This window comes from Plectropomus leopardus, chromosome 3, assembly GCF_026936395.1.
Source record: "Plectropomus leopardus strain MGB_pleo_1.0 chromosome 3, ASM2693639v1, whole genome shotgun sequence".
Taxonomy (NCBI): domain Eukaryota; kingdom Metazoa; phylum Chordata; class Actinopteri; order Perciformes; family Serranidae; genus Plectropomus; species Plectropomus leopardus.
This window is the reverse complement of record NC_142178.1, coordinates 5,997,835-6,020,504: the sequence shown is the minus strand read 5'-3', so window position 1 is coordinate 6,020,504 and position 22,670 is coordinate 5,997,835. Positions and strand designations below refer to the sequence as shown.

General features: G+C 41.2%; 1 protein-coding gene across 2 annotated transcripts in view; it reads right to left on the bottom strand.

Annotated features, from left to right (window-relative positions):
- Positions 1 to 756: 756 nt before the first annotated feature.
- Positions 757 to 22,670, bottom strand: part of LOC121941909 (E3 ubiquitin-protein ligase DTX4-like) — a 41,224-nt gene continuing 19,310 nt past the window's right edge. For both annotated transcript variants that reach the window (XM_042484889.2, XM_042484888.2), the window contains exons 3-12: positions 20,447 to 20,658; positions 18,930 to 19,831; positions 7,767 to 7,828; positions 7,466 to 7,627; positions 6,379 to 6,440; positions 6,088 to 6,254; positions 5,854 to 6,007; positions 5,652 to 5,741; positions 5,421 to 5,519; positions 757 to 4,495 (exon numbers count right to left, since the gene is read on the bottom strand). In XM_042484889.2, the coding sequence (XP_042340823.1) occupies positions 4,364 to 4,495; positions 5,421 to 5,519; positions 5,652 to 5,741; positions 5,854 to 6,007; positions 6,088 to 6,254; positions 6,379 to 6,440; positions 7,466 to 7,627; positions 7,767 to 7,828; positions 18,930 to 19,831; positions 20,447 to 20,658 (2,042 nt within the window). In that variant the 3' untranslated portion in view covers positions 757 to 4,363. The remainder of the gene's footprint in view (positions 4,496 to 5,420; positions 5,520 to 5,651; positions 5,742 to 5,853; positions 6,008 to 6,087; positions 6,255 to 6,378; positions 6,441 to 7,465; positions 7,628 to 7,766; positions 7,829 to 18,929; positions 19,832 to 20,446; positions 20,659 to 22,670) is intronic.

Sequence of the window (22,670 nt, the reverse complement as noted above, 5' to 3'; positions counted from 1 at the left end):
GTACTAAATAGATGAGAAATAAAAAGATTATTAAAGAATAAATAAATATATGAAAGGTAATAATTAAATACGATATATATAATTATCTTAAATTTATTTACAACTACATATATATATATTTATGTATTTCTGCGTTTGTATGTTACTTTTTTCCTGAACTGTCTGAAACTACAGGCTATTTTTTACTCAAAACTCTCCACACAAACTACAAAATCCTACACAAAATAATTTGACATTTCCTGTAATATTAAAATACACAAACAATTTGAATAGGCACATTAAGTACCAACTACACACTAAATTAAAAATACTTGTGGCTTTGGCTTCTGTGTGTAGGGCATAACTGTGCAATAAAGGTACCATACAGGTAGTTAAACACACATTCACACAGGTATCTAAATGTGCAGAATAGATGTGAGCAGCGAGAATCATCTTCTCCTGTCATTGGCCGTTCTGTCGGAAAAGCTCAGTGCCGATTGGTCATAAAATGATGGAGAAAAATAGAAAAGGTCTCTAATGATTGACTTTGTAATGGAGAAAAAAGGCTATGATAAGTGATTCAATGATAGTACAGAGACAGGTACCTTCAAAGAGGGATGCTCATTTGTTTTGACTGTTTTAATTTTTCTTTTTTCGTAAAATGGAAGTGTAGATCAGAAATATGTTTTCAAATATAAAAATGAATATTCTCAGGTTTCCCTTTATAAAGCTTTGTCAAAGGACACAACAGACAGCTACTAGAAAACAGAAAACAAGTAAGTTTCATTCATTCTTTATTTTTTTTCTTGTATTAATCATCCATACTTCAGCAATTATTTTGCAATATGTACACTTTGCTGTTGATGCTCTCTCTCCATACCAGCACCCCGCCCCACCCCTCACAAACAAGAGGACAACGTCACAGAAGGCCCTGATCCACACACTTCTGGAGCAGGTTTGGCCCTCAGCAGGGATGAGAACTGGTGATGGGAAAGAAATCCACATTTTTAAGACAGGGACAAAACTGACACGGTGAGTTACGAGTCGTAGCTCACGTTGGCTTCACACACTGCACACTGTGGACCGAAGCCTTCAAATCAAACATTATGCTCTTCTAAAGACACATGGGGTTCAAGATAAACACACTTCAAGGTCAAATCAGATTCAAATCATACCGTTATCAAGTCAAGAGAAATATTTAAATTTCTTGTTCATTGCTTTTAAAAGGATTTTTTTTTAATGTCAAAAAGACGAGTTAAAATTAACAAAGTGATTTATGGATCATAGAAAATCAGGGTTTTCCCATGTCATTGTGCAGTGTTTGGGCCAACGGAGCAAGAAAACTGCACCAACACCAGAGAAAACTGTGATTTTATTACATTTTACAATGTTTAAAAGGATCATTTTCATCATGCCTGCGCTCGAACTATTCTGCTGCTTTAAGACAGTTGGACATAAGACAAACACCAATGTCCATCATCATATCTGCTACGAAACCTTCCAGGGTCACACATGTTGAGAGGTCCGGTGGACAGATAAAGGCTCAGTGCAGAACAGAAGCAGGACAGATGATATGTAGAAAATAAAAATATTTTTTTACCTCACAGAAGAGCAAGTGTACATGGGTTTGCTGCTTAAATTCATTACATTTCACACTCAGATAAAAGTCTACCATCAAAATCCTTTTCCAAAGAAAAGATGATGCAAATCAGCTTAACTTTTGTATACAATGAAAAAAAAGACAATATTTAACAACATCGTCTTTGTAAACCAACTGTAACAAATGAAAAGGGGCATAATTAATACAACATAAACATACAAAATGAAAAAAGGCAGTTTACTCTAGAATAGTGTCAAGAAATGCTATAAAAAAGCAAAGGTGTAACTACATTTCATATTAAAATAACATAATAAAAAAGGAAGGGAGTGCCATCATCAGTCATCACTACAGTTAAAGGATGATGGGAGTCCCGTGGAGTACCGAAATAATACCCGAAACTGGGAGCATGTTGGTAGTATACACAGTACACAGATTCTCTTTTTTTCTCTCTCTCTCTCACACACTCACACACACATTTCGTAACATTATGATTTTCAGACCCAACTCAAAGACCGGGCAGTGTGTAATCAGTCAGGAGAGGCAGAGATTCAGGGAGTTGTCAAGATAAGAATGATGCTAGTGATCTCCATAAAGAGAGAAAGAAAAGCCGTAAATCATAGATTAAAGGTCCCATATTATGTATCTTTTAGATTTTAGCTTTTTTTCAAACACATTGCTTGTCTGGGGCAAAATATTTTTTTTCCCTAAAAAATCTGCTAAAAAAGTTACCAGAATATTGATAGCATTATTTCAAATTCTCAGAGAAATTGTAACACCGTCACAGAAAGAAATGACATCACAGACTGGCCGAATTATTTACATGCTGAAGTGATTCACTGTGTGGTAGATCTTTACTTAATATACGCACTGTTTTTGTTTTTCTTTCACACTTACTTTGGCAATACAGGTGTAAGTTTTCCCACCCCAATAAAACCTCTTGAATTACTCTGACCAAACCCTGTAGTTTTTAAAGGAAGCCCGAAACTGTGGTTAATGTCTGATCATTTCTTATGCTTTTTGTTATGCCCATAAGACCCTAAATTACATATGAAGAAAGTTTTCCCAGAGGCTTTAAAAAAATGACTGTATTATGTTTTGTCGCTTTCAGGAACTTTCAATTTAACTTCTCACGTAACAATTAAGAAATAGTCTTACTTTTTTTTTAATCTCTGATGACACACCAGAGGGGGATTTATATTTTAAAAAATATGGGACCTTTAATAGATGTCTGTTTTATTGTGATGTTTCACTGTCAGTTTGGGAGTTTAAAGATTGACCAATTTATTTGAACATTGCTTTTATATATTTTTTAATATGTTTGACCCGGCCTTGACTTCTGCTTCAGGTCTACTTAGAGTCTGTCCTCTCCATCCCCCTAAACCCTCCGGCCGTCTGCCCAGTCTGAGAGGCTTTCTGGACGTAAGCTCGGCACCAGGCTCCTGCTTCATTTCTCTTGCAGCGCTGTCAGCAAAGCTCATTCAACTCAAATGAAACACTTAGGCTTTGAAGTAAATCCTCAGCTTTTCATCTAGAAACCTGCAAACATCTTCATCATGTTTCCCCTCACATCCTCGCCTTCTCTCCCTGGTGCCGCGCTGTGTACAGGATACAGCCTTTACATCCACTCACACCATGTGAACCAACAGAGGGGACACAAATAAACATATTTAAGTAAATACTGGTACCTGTGTATCTAAGATTAACTTGTACCACAGTGGCTCAATAGTAAGACTCCAAATAGGCCCGGGTGAGCAGGCCTTCATTTGGTCTTTTGTCATTTCACACACAATCATAAACACGCAGAGCCGAGGTCGCGTGAACCCATCGAGTCACAAGTCGGAGGTAATGAATGGAATGGCGTTAAATGTAGTACCACAGGTGGATAACTCAGAGTAACATTTGGATGTGTTCCAGTAGCTCGCAGGCTGAGGTGTAGTTCATCGGTACCGCCACGAGAGGGCGCAACAGCACTTTGAGCACAGACAAGCAGGTGGTTTGAACAAAGCCAGCACACAGTCTCAGTCTCTCTCCCTTCATCACTCTTAGTTTTTGTGTTTTTAGTGATAGTCAAAGTACCTGTTAAGTACCATACAAGTTAATTTTACTCTACTCCTATCCTACGCTGCATTCGTACACCATCTTTGTCTCTTTCTGCTACATTATTCCTGCGTTCCCTCCTCCTGTCCCCTCCCCCACTGCTACAACTTCTCTCTCTTTGTCCTTTCTCTCCCAGTTGTCGTTGAACTGCTCGAACATGTTACCTTCTTTCCCCGGTTATTCTCTCTCTCAGTAAAGTGAACTTGTTTTTGTCCTAAATATAAGTACCTATTCATTCTCACTTTTAGTACCTAGCTGTTTAGTAGCTAAAACCATGAGTGCTATCATTCTTTCTGCTGGTTTCTTTCTGCCTCCTCCTCCTCCTCCTCCTCCTCCTCTCTGTGCTGTAGCTTCCTCAAACTCCCTCCTGCTTCTGTTGTGTGCTTGCTTACGAATCTGTGAAGTTTGGACAGACCTGCACTGACGGGAGAAACCAGCAGTGACTCAGTCAACATCTTGAAAAGTGGTTTCCATTGCAACACAATATCAATGTTTTCTACAACCCAAAATGTCCCCCTGCAACCATTTTAAGTGCTGGCAGAGAGTGTGTGTCTCAGTCCAGACCTCCTCTTTTCGTCCTCCTGCTTGTGTTATTTTCTCTTCCTCCACTCCTCGTCCTGCCCTCCACTCTTCACTGCTCTCGCATGGATGTCTCTTCCTGCTCGGCTGCTCCGGTCGCTTGTCCTTTCACTTTTCCATCAGTCCATCATCCTCTGTGATGCCCTGAGCCCGGAGCTCTTCCAGGACGTTGTCGAGGTGTCCGGGGTCGGGGAAGCCGTGGCCCGTCAGGTTGGAGCCAAACTCTGTCTTATGGTGGACCTGGAAGAGAGAAGAAAAATGTCATCTTTGGTTTCTATGACCATAAACCTGATGTAAGTATATCACAATCAGGCCTGTAAGAAATCAACTTTTGTTGGATGATATATTGTCACAGAAATGATTGTGACAAACATTATTATAATTATAAGACCATTTTATACCATTGATTTAATAATATAATAGCACAATAAAGCAAGTACACTCTTTCAAAAACTTGCTGCTTTATTTTTATCTTGTGTGTGTCCCTTTTTTAACATTCTGTGTCCCCCCTCTAAATTCAGATAAATATAAACTAAAATTATAAACAGTATAGATGGAGCTTGTAATGAGTACATTGAGTCGTGGGGTTAACGATTGATCTACCAATACGGTCAGAGCTGATCAGATCGATGAATGAAAGGGGCAGCTGCTGCAGAGGAACGGTTAAGCTTCACTGTCACTGCGTGACGTTCTGTTGCGCCGTCTGTGCTGAGGGTGCGTGCTGCACTCCCATAATGTGGTGCAAAGAATAACTGTATATACAGTATATTCCAACAGTGCTCCTGATGAATGGTCCAGCTCCAAAAATATAAAATCAATATGAGGCATAAGATCAGGCCTTCAGAAGGCTGAAGGCCTGAAGGCTTCCGGTAAGCTACACTCTGTCATCTTTAAAGTGTTGTTTTATTTACTTCGGAGTCAAGCAAGTAGGCGGGATGTAGATAAAAACAAACTGCTGAGTCTAAGTCTTACAGAGGTTGGGAAAACCCAGCTTTTTACTCTGGCATCCTGTTGTCTAAAATGTTATTGACTGATGAAAAGAGCGAGGTCATGTGCATTTATTGTACTGTAAGTCAATAGCAGGATTTTCATGACAGGCCTAATCAAAGACCACAGTCGATCAAATTCAGTCTTGAGCGACAGTCTTATGTTATTGTTTATGTACCTCGTTCCAGATGACGGTGTCAGACTCTCCAGTAGTGCTCGAAGTCCCAACTGAGAAGATCAACCTGCGGTCCCACGCTACCAGGAGCAGTCTCAGTACCTGACAACAAGTTAGGGTAAAGGTAAAGACAAAAGCTTTATTTTTAAACAAATACCTTAAAAATTGTATTTGTATTCAGAATAGATCTACATGGCTGATCAGTGTCTGTATCAGTCGCTGGATTGTGTTTACCTTGCGTCCTCGCTCGCTGTCTGGGAGGTAGCAGTGTCGGGGAAAGCCTCTGGCAGTGAAGGGCTTCCCTGGATTCGGATGCTCTGGTCCCTGAAAGGAGAAGAAGAGGATTGACATTAGCTTATCAACCTTCCTCTGAGTATGTTATACCTCATAAGGGATTAAAACCAGCACTGCTGTGAGCCCACTTCCCGGTGAGTACCTGAATGCCTGGTGGTATGTTGTAGATGATGCGTATGGTTTTGCAGTCAGGATGCCCTGGTAGAGAGTGCGGGATGACGTGGTACTCCATCTTCCCTGCTGGTTGGTTGCCTGTCTTTACGCCATAGATGGTTTTGCAAGTTGGACACTGAAGACTGTGAAAAGAGAAAAAATGATGAGCTATATATTCATCAGTTCAGAGAGGACAGAAATGGTCTCTCTGTGTCTAACCTACCTGCCGTCCTTGTTGCCATTATTATACATGGCCACCAAACATTGGAAATGGTACTGGTGTCCACACTGTGCTAGCCGCCCAACAGACTCTGCTCGAGACACAGGCCCCACCCCTGGACCCTTATATCCAGACGGCCCCCCCAACGGCTCCATACAGATGGTACAGTCCTGGAAAACACAAAGAAAAAGAAAGAAAAGACGTCAGAAAAACTTTATTTTTCTATATCGTTCTAAGTGAAACAAACATTATGTGTCATTTGAGTTGAAAGACAGATACAAAGACTGCTCATACCTCCTCTGGTGGACTTTTTACTTTCTGCAGGTACTTCTTTACCACCTCCTCTGGAGTTTTACCTGCAGACAGGAGGAAGAGGGAACAGAAGGAGGGGGTGAAAGGCAAGAAACAGCCCCGGCTGTTAACCTGTGTGTCACCTGCTGGTGAATCATTTTTAAAACTGATGGCAGGAATATCTCACTCAGAACAAGCTACGGATGCACTGATTTATCAGCTGAATATCTGTGTCTCCCAGTGTTTGCCTTTTTGACTGCCATCGGCCTATCTGCAAATAAGATGACATTAACTGATGGCAGTGGCCAATGTTTTTCCATTGTGTCACATGAATTTTGTGCAGGATAAAAAGCAGGAAAAACAGCATTCCACCCTCACATTAGAAACCGTGTTTGGGATGGAGATCTCACCCAGGAGGCTTTAAGGACGCAGTAAACCTACTATTGACTCGACAGAGAACAAACCCTCCCTCCTACCCTGATAATGCTACATTGTGAACAACATATTTGTGTTGAAATCACCAGAGGGCGAGCTGGTTAACATTAGCTGTTAGCAGCCGGTGGCAGAACTAGCAGCTAACAGAGATTGCCTTGAGTTACATTATGATGCCTTCAAGCTCTGTTTAGTAAAAGTGACTATTGGTCAAGGATAAATTAGAATTATTATTATTATGTTGATGTGTTCAAATGTAACTTGTAAAATTTAGTTTTTGGCAAGAAACTTGAATAAATACAGTTGTTTGAAGGAAATATTTGTTGTCACAGCAATGTAAAACAGATATTAGAAAATGTCTGATATATTAAGTAAAAAGGCTTTTGAATTGGTTTAAAAATGTTTTTCCACATGAATGATTATATTAAAGGTTGTCTAATAAATTTTAATACAATGTATTGAATTTATGCAAATTCAAATCTAATGTAATAAAGGGCTAAATAATCTTAAAAAAGAATTAGAGAGACTGGCACTTTTATCAGGCACATGGTGATGTCCATGAATGATGACATTTCATTGGCAGAAACCATAAAACGAATTTGTGAGGCATGACTTTTTTTTCTGCTTATCTGTGGTTAGTCTCTATTCGGGTTCTTACCCTTGCGAGCCTGTTTCTTGGTGGTCTTCCTGCAGCAGTGGCCAAAGCCTGGCACAGGTTTGATGTCGCTCTTGCTGACAGGCGGAGGGTGCAGCACGAGTTTTGGAGGTCTAGTCAGACACACGGGTAGAGCGGCAGCGCTCATCAGGATACCTGTGATCCCTGCAATACAGCAGAAAAATTGTGTTAAAACAGAAAACACTTTCCTCTTGCAAAATTCCCCAATGAATCAGATCAAAATAAAACTTTTTTTTTTTAATCTGACACCAGCAGCATCCCATGGTGAGTGTGTGTAATTTACCAGCCAGTGCAGGGTGAACCGGACTGGATCCATTGAGGTTCTTCACTGGGACAGTGGGCACACTGCAAGAGAAGACACAAATGGTTTTGGCACCATGTATTCCCAACACTTCCTCACAGGTCCACAGTGAATGTCAGATCAGACAGAAGAAGCTTTGAAGTTCCTATATACTCAACCAGATACTCACTTTAAAAAACTGATGACTGTCATTTTTATACCCAGAGGTCACAATTGTGAAGCCAAGTTTCACAAAAAGACAAAAAAAGATGACAAATGAAGGCAATTTGCTTAACAAGTTAGTGTCAAATATTCCCAAAGCGGAAAAAAAAAGTCACAAAAAAAGCGACTGAGCTCTCCTCTGTTCCTCTCCCCTCTCTCTCTGATGTATCCTTTCCCTCTGTTTGTATCTGTTTGTTGTCTCTCAGTGTACTACGTCGTTCAGCTGCTGCAGAGCATATGAATGACTACAGCCGGCTGTCTGTTTGTGTTTATGAGAGCTAATCCGCTGAGTTTCCATCTTCTCAGTGATCTCACAGAGATGGACGTCATACAGCTGCTTCCTGAGGATTACCTGCCTTGTCACAAAGCCCATCATCATCATCATTTCTGAACACACACATATCACACACACGGACCTGACCAGCTTTCTTCATAGAATTGCATAGAAATGTCCAGAGTCCAGTACATTTGAAGACAATGCTCTGCTCTGTTTAGCTCTATTTGAGCTTATAAACATAAACATGTTGTGCACTGTCTGAATATTCAGAGCATTTTGGTCTGAGTCCTACAGATGATTTACGTGGTTCTGTGCATTCACTGAAACTCTGAGGTTGGATGATAATACTGTAATTTAATTGTTATTTACAGCATCTATTGCACGTCTGTCTGTCCTTTAATCAAGCCTGTCCAAGGCAGAAATATGGCACTGTTCTGCCATCTCGCCGTTCTGTATAAAAGGTAAGATTGCAGAATGAGAGGACAGAGTTGCTTTGCCGTTGAGCCAACAAGGGGGATGGTAACAGTGCCCAAACTGTGTCTATGTATAGGGGACAGTCAACAAGACGGAACCATGAGCGGGACATGTGTGACGTTATGTGGACGACCCACAGCAGGAGATTTAAAAAGTAGCTGATAGCAGTTAGTGATTAACTAAAAGAACAGAAAAAGAAGAGACTGTACATGTCCACAAATTAGGAAAACAACAGGCAAGTTTCAACTAACCCTCAAACTGCACAAATGGAAATTGCGAACATAAAATATGCCAAATAGAAACATGTCAATTTTGAAGACTCGTTTATCGCCTTAAAAGTTTTTACACTCACATGAGGTGGTATTTCAGGTGTCCAAAAATCCATATTTCTCAGTAGAAACTGGCTCCCTCATGATGCAGCAGGAGCTACAAGAGCTGTTATTGTATCGCATAACTCTTCAAAAGTTGAGCGGATCATCCGAAAGTTTTGAATCCACAATTCCTCTGTGAAATCGTGGACTATCAGCTCCGAGAAATCCCTCATACATGGCCACTCTCAAGTATAAGGGGCTTGTCTTTTCATTATCACTCGCATAACTCCTACGTCTCCTTCAACTGGAAATTGTAACAGTTAGTGTGGTGGCTGCAATAGAAATAAACCTGCTAATGTTTTGAACATCCATTACTGTGCTTCTTGTGTTATCACCAGAAAAGAGGTCACATAATCTTGAGAGAAGTCACAGAACATCACTCACTGGAAACATAGTCATCTTGCTATTGTGTTTTATCGACATTTTGAAAATATCGCTCATGTTTTGTGCAAAGCTGTAATGGAAAGCTATATATTAGAGAGGAGGTGAACGATTGTTATTGTCATGTTATGCATTTTTTATTGTTTAGAAAGTGCTGACGATGTGTTGAATGTCACGCCTCTTTTGTTGTCACGATGCCAGTCTGCTGTCTATAATCGCGCACTGGAGCGGAATGATGCCATCGTCTTTTGGTTCTGTGTTAAGGAATAAATAATAGTAATAAAAAGGAATAAAAAAGGGACTTTGTAGCAGCTCTACAGTGCCATCTCTTTTTAAAAAGGGCTGGTGTCTGCAGGTTGTGTTCAAGAGTCTGATTACAGACTGTTGTTCTGAAAATCTGAGTAATGTGTCAGTGAAGCCATGTAAGTAAATGTAAAAATCAACTCTTAAGCTAGGGAGCCATAGCAGCTGAAAGAACACAACAATCCCACACAAGACACAGTTTTGATGAGGTCCATATAAAACAGCACCTCCTTTGAGCTGGATTCAAACCAGCAACCCAGGGATACCAGTTTCACTATACAGTCCCCCAGCTAAGCTATCCGGGGGGCAGTAATGAAGCTCCTCTTATCATCCAAATGCAAACACAATCACTCATACTAACAAAGCAGCGTAGGCAGCGTGACAGGCAGAGGGACAGAGTGATGATCTGTTGTTTCCTGTTGTTGGTTTAGCTTTAACAGGCTTTCTGTCACTGCACTAAGCTGCTTTCACTTAACCCCACTCAGTGACAAATGACGACACGCCAATGACTCACTGGGATGTGTGTGTGTGTGTGTGTAAGTCTGCACTTGTGTTGATGAGGGAAAGAGTGCGAGGGGATGAGTCTGTGTGTGAAATGAGGTGTTATTTCACATACTCCTGAGAGGAAAAGCAAAACAGGAAGTGAGGGTAGAAGAACAGCAGATATACAGAGTGAGGAGTAAACAAGAGAAATGACTAGTTTCATCTGCATCAACACAAATGAGTAGATGTCACCAGATGACACTGCTTCACTGTGAGCTCCCGAAACACACTCGGAATTCAAGTGCCAACACATCACAGCATTATGACGTGATTGTTAGAAAACCGATACACAGACAGGGCAACACTGGTGGGTTTCCCTCTCTGCCCAACTATGATACACAATAGTTGTCAAGCAGATCTCCACAGAGGATATGATGATTCGAGCAGCAGTTGGACTTGTCACAATTTACATTTTTTTAAGACACATTAACCCTTTGAATCCTGAGTATATTGGTTTAATTTCTTTAAAAACATGGGAAGAAGGCAATGAGCAATGAAAGAAGAAATTACCTAAAAAAAATAAAAAAATAAAAAAAAAGTAAAAAAGTGAAAAAAAACACAGAATTGACCTGGAAGAATTTTGCAATACAAGGTTAAATTCACAGCTGGCCTGGGAACGCCTCAGGGTCCCCCGGGAAGAGCTGGACGAAGTGGCCGGGGAGAGGGAAGTCTGGGCTTCCCTGCTTAGGCTGCTGCCCCTGCGACCCGACCCCGGATAAGCAGAAGAAAATGGATGGATGGATGGAAGTTTAAATATGTAGTTATGATTATCGAAATAGTTTTTCCCTCGTGTTTTTCTTTTCTCCAGACACTTTTTCCTAGCTTTTTTCTTTTTCGCTAGCTTTAAAAAAAGAAAAAAAATCAACTAAACAAATTGATTTTCTAAAACGACTTAGCTACAGAAAAGCTGTAATTTTCTCTTTTTCCTCTACACAACTGACTCTGCAATGGCCATGGAAAGTGGACCTGGACACTCTTCTGTTCACACTTATTTACATTAGGTACCTGTAAAGGTATGCAGATTTTTTCCACACATTTATTCATTTGTAGCGCCCCCCACAATTAAAACATCTGCCGCCATAAATAGATTTTCTATTTTTGGAGCTGAATTCTTCATATGGAGTGCTATTGGAGTATACTGTATATACTATTACATTTTATTTTAACACAACTTAAGAAATTAAGATTTCATTTTATTTTTTTTTTACTGAGCACTTGAAGGCAGAATGTTAAAGTAATGGTGTCATAAAACATAAAAAACACTTATTTTGTTGCAACTGTATGTTTGTGAAATTAGTAATGAAATATTTTCCGTACTTTAAAGAAAATGGAAAAAATAGCCTGAAATATCGTTTTATTACTTTAGGGCTACATCACCCACCCCTAGCAGGTTTATGATAAATGTCACTAACAATTTCTTCAGAAAAGAACAAATTGCCTCACACATAACGATGTTGTACAGGTACAAATGTTACATGTCACTTTACAAAATGTCAATCCTACCGAGCAGTAGTATTTCTAGTTTAGGTAGACAACTGTCCAGATGGATTGGAGTGGGAAACCAGCTGTCCAACAACAGACTGGAGAGACTGCATGGCACAATGTGGCTCCCACCACTTCTTAATCACATCAAATTTCCATCTACGTTTGATACGTCAGATTAGTCTGAGCCTCGATCTGTAATACGAGCGCTCTGCTGTCGCATGCAGTCAAAGTGGTTTAAGATCTTACATTTGTCATACAGATTTATTTATTTATACAGTGCCTATAATAGATCTGTGCAGGACTGAGTCAATGGGTAACGATCACAGTGATCTCACACACACACATACACACACACTAAGCACTTGTTGCCAGTCCCTGGATCTATTAATATTTAATAAGCTGCTGCGTTAGCAAGGAAGGCTTTACAGGGTGAGGTAAGGAAGACAGAGGGGAGTGCTGAGTCACGTCTGATCCTGGATTAGCTACATGAAGCTCATTAACACACTTTCCAGCTGCCCCACTGATGTGCAGATGACACGCGCCCACACATGCACGCACACACACACACACCTTGTGATTTCTGAAAGACAGCTGCGGACAGCTGCTTTTCTTGTGTCAGTATACACACTTAGGGTATATACTGCAGGGTTTCCCACACAATCATTTATTTGTGTTTATTAGCAGTGCTATTGGAATATATATATATATATAGTTTGGTTATTCATTACTCCGCACCCTCAAAGTGCACAGAAATCAAGTTGAAATAATTAAAACAAAACAAAAATGTATATAGTTATCCAGGACACTTCCATGTCTTTATGTTGAAGAACATTTTGCTTATAACAAAAGACAACTTGAAATGTGAATTTACGATGGGGACACCAGCAGCAATTTCCACTTCACAGTTATTGAAAAAAACTACTTAAATATATGTGCGTGTTTACATAGTCATAAATATATATATTTATATGCATATGTTATTTTTGGTCCTCCATGAAACATAATCCAAGAAGAGGAGGAAGTATTTGGGGAGAAGCAGAAAGTCAGGCAGTTTTGATGGATGATAAATATATACTTTGCAGCTCTTTCATTTTAAACGGTTGCATTTCACTTAATTTTGAAACAGAATATTTCAATATTTTTAGTGTAATTATTATTATCTATTCTATATTTACTGTGATTTTTGTCTATGCACAAAATCACCAAAGCAATTTCCTTGTACCTACTAATAAATACTAACAACAACAGTAAACTGGATCAGATCTGGATAAGAAAGAGCTGCACGAGAAAAAAGAGAAAAGGAGGATCCCGTCCCTGACTGGAGGGGGTGGGGGCTGGGGGGGCGAATGGGACTCCAGTCTCTTGACCCCCTGCGACCTCAAACCCGCCCTCCTACCCTCCGCCCGCTTCCCACCAGATCACACATTCCCTCAGCTTTGTCTCACACTCTCTCCATCCCCAGATGGACATCAGCTGGACTGATTTAGACACCAGACAATAACACACTCCCACACATTCTCACACACATATTGTCACACGCACATAAAGCTGCACCCACAGCCTCATACACATAGACACACTTTTAACACACACACTTGCTTATAATGTGTCACAGAAACTTCCTCTGCTTAAGTAAAAAAAAAAAAATGTGATGTGACAAAAGGTGGTGGACAGGTTTACTGCTGCGTGGTGACATAAAATCATGCTATATTCCAAATGCGAGCTGGAAATTTCTTTAGTCAATAAACAGAGAAGGACATACTTTTGTTGAATAAATAATGCAAAGCTAAACAAGTCTGACATAAAATGTTCAAAAACATGTACCACATTTGTTTCTGGCATGTCTGGAAGCTGACTGAACCACTGACGCTGACCTTCTTGAGTGAACTCGCCAAACATAAACTTTTTCCAAACATATTGAGAAACACTGTCCTGGATGTAAATTTAAGATGCAGACAGACAGGCTGGGAGGCATCAGCCACTGACACCAAACAACAGATGACTGTTTGCTCTGGCTGTCTGTCTCCTCTCGCTCGATGCTCCTTGAGGTTAACTTGGATGTTTCCTATTCTTTATTTTCTGTTACTCCCCAAAAAACAAAGAGTTTAAAAGCGTAAAGAACACCATTTCACTGGCTGCCTGGTCAGCTAAGACAAATAGATCAAGTTTTGTGATGAACTGTTTAAAATGTGTATCATCCAACATACATGCATATAAGAGATTTTGTTTTTTTGTTTTTTTTTTGGTAGTTGTTTGTTTCAAAAGCTCTTGGTCCTCCTCCCATTGATTAAGCCCTTAAACTCATCTCTGTTCCAAAATGACATATTCAGAGTCTTTCTCCTTGGGAAGGAAAACCCCTTTATTCCTTAAAATGGGTTAGATGTAACTGCGCCTTTGTCTCATTTTGTATATGTGGATCTATGAATATGCAAATTGATCCCTGCGACCAGCCGCTCACCTGCAGCTCAAGCGTACCTGCTCATCAAACACAAGCTGTTTCTACACAGACATCACGCTATAGGGCTGTTAACTAAGACCACATTTAGACAAGAAGAGCTCTACTAAACCAAGAGAGTATTTCCTTTACATTTTAAAAAAATCCATGTTCATATGATAACACAAAACAATCCTCGTGCACACAAATCTGTCCTTCCAGCTGTCCAGACTGTATAGTGATTATACAGGGTGATATTTCTTTCACCTCATAATAAATTTTTGACCAAGAACAAACACCAGCTTACAGAAAGCACACATATCCTTTTTAACAGAGCAAAGACAGCAGACAGCAGAGACAGTTAGCCTGGGAACTATTTATCAAGGTCAGATATTCACCTTGTAAACTTTCTCCTCTCATTACTTCATTTTTCACAATCATTCAAGGAGATCATTTTTGCCCATGGTCTCTTCTGCATAGATTCCTTGAATGTGTGAAATACATGAGATGTTTTTCTCTGTGGTTACAGCTCCATCTATGGGCCACACGTGATTAGAGGTAAGATTCCAGAGAGCCGTCTGCAATCTGTAAACAGGTGCCAACTCATTCTCACTGCCCACTGCTGCTCATCTGTCCTTATCCCTCCCAAACTAAGTCACGGAGCTCTCTCTTTCTGACACCTCTTCCTGTTTAATTTGCTTTTCCTCAGTACGCTGTCTGTCCAGCCCCCTCCCCTCAACACCCCCCCACAAACACACACACACTCATTCACTGCCTTTGTATCATTCCTATAATCCCCCACTGGAGATAGAGAGCACACATTCTTCACTGCTTCTGCTGTTAGGATTGTCAATATTTACTTTTACTGTGTGTGAGAGAGAAGGACAATGAGTGAGTGTGTGTGTGTGTGTGTGTGTGTGTGTGTGTGTGTGTGTGTGTGTGTGTGTGCATATTTGTTATATGCCTTCACAGGCGGGTATTGCTCTGTGTGAGTGTGTGTGTATGTCACCTCTCTCTCTCCCTCTCTCTGGTGTTGGCCTGATTTCTTGCACCACTGTGTGATCAATCTTTGACAGTTTGCTGACTCGTTTCTTTGTCTTGTACCCCCCCTCCCCATTCCCATAAGCCCTTGTCTTGGGCACTGTCTGAGACTGTGACTGTCTACACACAGACACACACAAATGTATCTACATACCCCTCCTGCTGTCTGAATTGTGATTGTCTGGGGGTAAAAACAATGAGTGGACCGGTACTATTGTCTACCTCTCCCCCACCTGAAAAATATTCCCATAATGAAAATGTCACTTAATCAGTCATCTGTCAATCTTTCATTTTTATTATGTTTCCACCACATCCACCCGACTCCATAAAATCCAACTTGTTTATTAAATTATGAGGGCCGTGTAAGTAAGGGATCTTTATCAAACGGGAGTTGTTTAAAATAGCCCAAAACGCTACAGGCTGCTAAAAGTCAAGCAGAGCCAGACACACAAAACAGTGAGATCTCATGATTTTTTTTTTCAAAAAGGCTGGCAAATACCTAGGAGCAAAGGAGGGGAAAGTAAAGAAATGGCAGGAAGAGAATACAGAAAGGTCTGAGCAGCGAGAGGGGGAAGGAGAAGAGAGTAGAAAGAAGAGAAACTCGCAGAGGCTCAGCATTGTGCTGCTAATGCGGCCCAGGCTTGGGTAATCCAACAAAGGTTACTGTGGAGACCAACAATGAGGCTCTGAGGGGCCCAGACTGCTGAGACGCGACGGGAGAGGAGGGAGGAGAGGAGTCCGGGAAAGGAGAGGAGGGGGCAGGGAACATTGGACAGGGTTGAGGGAGGAGGGGGAGTACGACCAAAAAAAATCTACATCTCAAAACCATCTGACCTTGCTTTTAGTTGGAAAGTGATTATCTGGAAGAATCCCATTTTTTGGTCTCTGATATCAAACTAAAAGTGAAAATGCATCACTTCCTGTGCAGCTGGGAGTGAAACTCACACCTGCTGCTGAAACCAAAGATGGGAAAGCTTTCGTGACATTGCTTTAATCACGGTGGTATGACATCACGGAAAGCTGGAAAGTGTCAGTAAGAGATGCAGCTTCTCAGTACTGAGGAATCTGTTTGAAGAGGTGGAGTTGTGGCTGGAGGCTGATTAAAATCAGCCTCTGTGGGTAAATGAGAAACACTTTCCGCTCCTCTGTATGACTGTGAAGCATGACAACGGCAAGTGCAACCAGGCAGTGCTGCCTGGGTTAAACTAGAAAGTCTATAATAATGATAGCATTTTTATAAGACCTAAGCCCATTTCTATTACACTTGACGTACATGACCCATACAGATTCCTAAACCCTTGATCCGTTTAGCATTTCCACATAGACTATATAAATAATGGACGTAGCCACTGTGGTGTCACCCACTCATTTGTGGACTGACATTTTTAAGCCTCCAGTTCAGCATTTCAGCTGTTGCCCTCTCGCTCTTTGGAGCTAGAGGTGACCACATTTATAAGTGGTTGGAGCTGTTAGAGAACGAGGGGTAGATGTGACTCACAGACTGTAGCAAAGACTTGAAGACAGGCTGTCATTTAAGAATTGAAATTTAAGGTGTGTTGATGGATTCATGTTATCATCTCTTGCATTGAATACCATTTCAAGTAAATGTTAAAAAGTTGCCAGCAGTCAGCCCAGTCAATTAAATATTTTTTCTCAATCTATGGAGGCAGCCTATCATCCTTTCATTTTATAGTTTACTAATGTATGAAAAACGTATCACAGTATGAACAGTGGTTAAAGCAGCCACAACTCAGCTTCAGCTTCAACTGACGGTTAAATTTTGACTTTAGAATCAACTGAAATGAGTGCAAAAAAGGACAACTGCAGGATGGCTTATAATGTATTTGAACATGGACATGTGAGGCAGCAGTTAGAGACAGAGGAGGCCAAAGTAGCATGGAGGGAGTTGTTTGGAGATTTGGTTGGAAAGTCTTAGCTCAGATCAAAGGCGGAGAAAATATTATGATGAAAGAGAGCTGACAGGGAAGAAAAGGAGGAGGATAAGGGCTAGAGAATAATTGTAAAGGACACAAGAGTTCAAGAGTTCTTGGGGAGGTGAAAGAGCCAGAGAGCAAGTTTAGGCTGAGAGGAGAGCAGGTAAGGCTGGCTGTTTACTCCAAACCTGGCGTGTCTGCACATGTCAAGGTTATGATCATTGTCACACAGTTCATTCACCAGCCCCCGATTCACTGTCATCTGAAAACTGGTCAACAAATGTGTTTTTGGATTTTGGCTTCGAGTATGCTACTTCTGCTCATGAGATTCCAATTTGAGACGGTTATCAGAGTGGAATCCTCGCAGAGCGGCTCTCTGCTCAGGCCTCTGCACCGTGCATACCCTTATACGCATAAAACAGCTTTAGAGAGAGGGGGGTACTGCTGACCCGTGGCCTTCACACTCACACAATCCCTCCCCCTCTGCTCTACAGATGCCACTTCACAGATGGACTTCATGCAGAAAGCACGGCTGCCTTTTAACACACACACACACACACACACACACACACACACACACACACACACACACACACACACACACACACACACACACACACTGACATGGATGCATATTCCAAGTAAACAGTTACAAGGTCAGCTCAACATTTTATAACTTTAGTTTGGCCTTGCTTCCACTTTATGCTGAAGACTGTTTGAATTCTCAGTGATTTGTTTTTTATCACTTAACATGGATTTGAATTTCAAATCTTAAGGTCACCAGAATGTACTGCCTGCTAGTGCTGTTGGCACAAGACACATGAATGGAGGGTAGGTCCTACTGAATCTCCTCCTAAAGTTCGTCCTCACTGTCACTCACTTTTATCAGGAATCCATTAGCAACATTACTTTTAATTCTGCATTTGCTCAACACAACAAGTTTTTAAATGAAAACAAGGATGTTAGCGCCTAACAGGTGTGAAACACCAAGACAAAACCAGAACTACGACAAACAAAATCAGGGATGAATGTGAAGAGTCACACCTCTGAAATCACATCCCTCACAGGCAGTGCAGTGTAACAAGTGACTCATTTCAACAATAACACCCTCCGACGGGAGTTACAAGGATTTATGTATGCATGTGTTTATGTGTACATATTTAGCGCTGTACGCCCAGTCATGCAACAGTGTTTTTGCATGTTTGAACATGCATTTGTCTCTGCATGTCTGCACAGGCTTAATAAATGTTTGTGGTTGCAGCAGCACTGATGGTGTGGGAAAATATTCATTTTGAGACACACTTTGGATTTTGCGATGACAATGTGAGGTGCATATAAATATTCAAATATAATATGGCAGGTATATATTGCCAATACATCCCCCTAAATCTTTCACACTGGCCCTTTGAATCATTTTCAACTTTAAAGCCTAATAAAAATAACAACAACATTCAGTCAGTCTAGTATGATATTTGCATCTTTTATGAGTCTTGGTTATAATGACACTGCAGCTCCTTGTGATTTGTATTATGGAAATTCATATTGCAATTAAGATAAAAATATATGGTAGCTTATCAGCCCTAGAGTGCACCATTATCACCTTCATCTTCCTCAGACCTCGTAAAATACCATATAAGGTCTTTGATGAGGCTCCCAGTGTTGTGTCAGCTGTCTTGATGTTTGTATGTTTGATTTACTCACCCTGATGCTATGAGCGCTCTGGACTGGGCCATTGCAATCCTCTGTAATGCTGGTCTGCTCAGCCCGGCTAAGCTTGATCTCTGTGGCAACGGGGCATGGCACACTGTCGCTGCCGAAGACGGCGTGCGCTGCGGCTTCATCACCACCGGCGACGGAGATGGCACAGGAGAAGGCGGCGTGGTCACGCTGTTGGCAGGGGTAATCAATGTGGCGGTTGGCACTGATTCGTTGGCTGAAGATGAGGAGTGCTTGGCCGGGATGGACGGAGGGTTCAGATTTGGATTGGATGATGGAGGCTGGGGAGGCGGGAGGGATGGTGGAGGCGGCCTGCTGGAAGACGAGGAGATACCCAGAGAGGAGGTGCCGGCGGTGAGGGCAGCCAGTGACTGAGCAAAGAGCTGGGCGTTCCTTCTCGGAGAGGCGACGTTTTTGGAGATGGCGAGGCCGTGTGGCAGCGTCTGATAGTAGTTGGAGTTGGAGTTGGAGTTTTGCTGCTGTCCTCGTCCCAGAGTGGCTGATTTAGATGGACTCAGAGGTTTAGAGGGGATGGGTACTGAATTCTTGGGCCGCTGCAAGGTTAGTGAGCGTCTACCTAGAGTCTGTATCCCTACACCTCCTCCCCCTGCTCCTCCTGTGTTGGTCTTCACACTAAGGACCAGCATGCACTGCTGGCAGGAACAAGGCTGGCCCAGTCCAGTGGGCGGTAAGCCCCCATTGGGGTAAACAGAGCTTCCGATCCCCATGCTGGCCCCCGACACACCAACACCCAGCAGGGCTCCTGTTAAGCCTCCACCTCCTCCCACACCGCCTCCTTTGGGTATCGGGAGAGGACCGGACACTAGAGGGTAGGCCATGTCAGCACGTCTCTGAATCCTCCGAAACCTCTGGCTCTGTCTGTTCACCTGCAGGACGACAGATCAAAATGTCAGTTTTATGACATTGCTGATTAATCTTCATTATGAAACATCACAGAGAACTAAATATCACCCATGTAGTAAAAGAATTTAAGATTTGGAAGATGTTTTAAGTTGAGTTTATCATTACTTTTGAGTCTGGCTTTTAATTGAACTTCATCTAATTATTTATTGACCATTTACTTAACATTTTAGTGTGTTTCACTTGATGGCATATCATTTAATTATTTTTAACATTTCAAGCTATCTTTACACTTTGTGCTGTTTTCCTTTTATTTACCTTTTATCTACTATTTAGAGTCTTTTATTATTATTATTATTATTTTATTTTATTTTATTTTATTTTATTCATTTAAAAAAAAATATCTTTGTATCTATAGGTTTTAGCACCTCTGGTGTTTCCTTATTTATGGTAGAGTTTCGTCAGTTCCTGGTTTTAATGAGTATATTTTAGTGTATGTGTGTAGGGGGGTGGGGGCAGGGGACTCCTGGTTTTATTGTACAAAGCACTTTGTGTTACAGTTTTGCTTGTATGAAAAATGCTATACAAATAAAGTCTAATGGATTAATTGATTGGTGTCCCTGTAAAGAATTTCCACACACCTGTGTCATGTTCTGAAAATCAATGAGGTAGCAGAAGCCGAGTGGTGTCAGGTCGAGGCAGGGCTGCTGATTGTGGGCGTTCTCAATTGCGATGGCCACCTCCATGTCATAGGCCGTCCACGTACCCGCGTCATTTTCCCACTCCCACTGCCAGCCCTGACCTGGGGCCGAGGCTGGGTCATAAAAACTCCTCCGCACCGGACGGATGGTTCCTGAAATGGAAAGAGAAGGGAAACATAAAAAATGTTAGATTATTACTTTGGCATAATATCATTTGCAAATCTTTGAGAACAGTTGAGCCAGAACCAGGCACCGGCACCGGTCGGAGCAAAAGTTTGCATGCTACAGCAACAGTAGGCAGGTTTCCATTAACCCTCAAAGTGCACAAATTGAAATTGCGAATATATAATATGCCTAATAGGAAACACATCCATTTAGAAAAAAACTCCCATTTATCAAACAAAAAAGCTTTTACACTCACATTAGCTGGTGTTTTAGGCAATTCGAAATAGCCATATATTGTGGACTATCATCTCCCAGAAATCTCTCTTAAGGGGGCCACTCCCTCGCTCATGGGGCTTGCCTTTATGTTATCGCTCGCATAGCAAAGGCAATGTAGCCAAATAGAACAACAGCAAGTGTGGTGGCTGCAATAGAAATAAACCTGCTATAATGTTTTGAACATCCATCACCGTGCATCTTGGAATGTTATTGCCAGAGGAGAAGTAGCAGAACATCAATGGAAACGCAGTCATCTCGCAATTCATCACTGTTTATCAAGAATTTAAAAAAAAAACGCCCAAGTTTTGTGCAAATCTGTAATGGAAACCTGCCTAGTGTGTAACGATAATCTTCAAAAATGTTTCAATACTAATATTTATTTATATAAAGCCCAGCTGTAATGCAAGACGCTACATAAATGTGAGTTTGATGTTTCCATTTCCTTAAAAACAGCGTGCCTGCAGGAGTAATGAAGATATAAAAAGGGTCTGAAAAAGGCACTTGAAAACGAATGGTCATGGAACCATAATGTAGCCTTTCTAACTACACTCATGATTTTCATTAAAATGCCTGGATGAGTAAACATATCCACTAAAATAATTCCACAAAGGGAAGTGGGTGCCAGCCTTGTGATTCGGGGCCCTGCAGGGACGTGAGTTATAGTCTCTCAAGAGCACTTCGTCCATTTTGCCCTTTCTGTTACAGTCATATAAACTTGTGTAATCTCAGTCCAATATATCACTAACAAATGTACTCATAAATCATCTGAAGACAACTGAAGTAAATAATTAAAAAATATAAATAAATAATCAGAGCACAGCAATGTTTTTGTCTCACAGAGGTACAGAGGGGTGGGAGGAGGGTCCCCAATCCAACCAACCAGAAACTACATCAGTCTCCAGGGGTAACAGCCTATTCAGTCAATGCCAGGGCAAGGAGATGAAGGCATATGTGTATGTGTGTGTGTTTGAGAAAGAGTGAGAGACTAGTACAAAGAGGTGATATTGGCAGAGTGGCATCACACAGACATCAAAAGGAAGGGGTTGAATGGACGGGGGCCTGCGTTTACTCAGAATAATCAAAGTGAGCTATCACCCTCTGTATTGCTTGTTGTGTCTATAGTTCATTTCATATAATAGTTGAATTTGCTGCAGGAATCCCAACAAAGAAGATGCCAATTGATGTCTCTGGAGTACAGAGTATATGTTACAGCCAGAGGGAGACCAAAAAGAGGCCTTAAAATGGACGTGAGACAAAGACAGAAAGAGTGTTTGTGAAAGTATATGACCCCGCCCCTCTCCTGTCTCACTCTCTGTTGAATGAATCCAGCGCAACAGGGAGCACTTGACCTGCTGATTACCACGTGAAATGTATTGCTCTCTCAAACTGCAAAGTGAACGAATCCATTTAGTCAGACAAACAGCAGACTGAGGCCAAGCTGAGCTGCTCAATGCTGGAGGGGATTGTTGTTCAAAGATTCCCGACGGCACTATTAAATAAAAATTTTTACACGTTTGCTGGAATGCAGACACTTATTCGTAGAACCTCAACAAAATTCAACTCTGACAAAAAAAAAAAAAAAAAGGATTTTGCTAATTTTGAAAATTCGAAAACTGCCATTATGTGCAGGCTTATTCTTTTTAATTCCACTGCAGCTTTTCTGCATTTTCATCCTCAAAGAATTAAATAAACTGTTGGACTTTCGCGTGGAAGACACTGCATG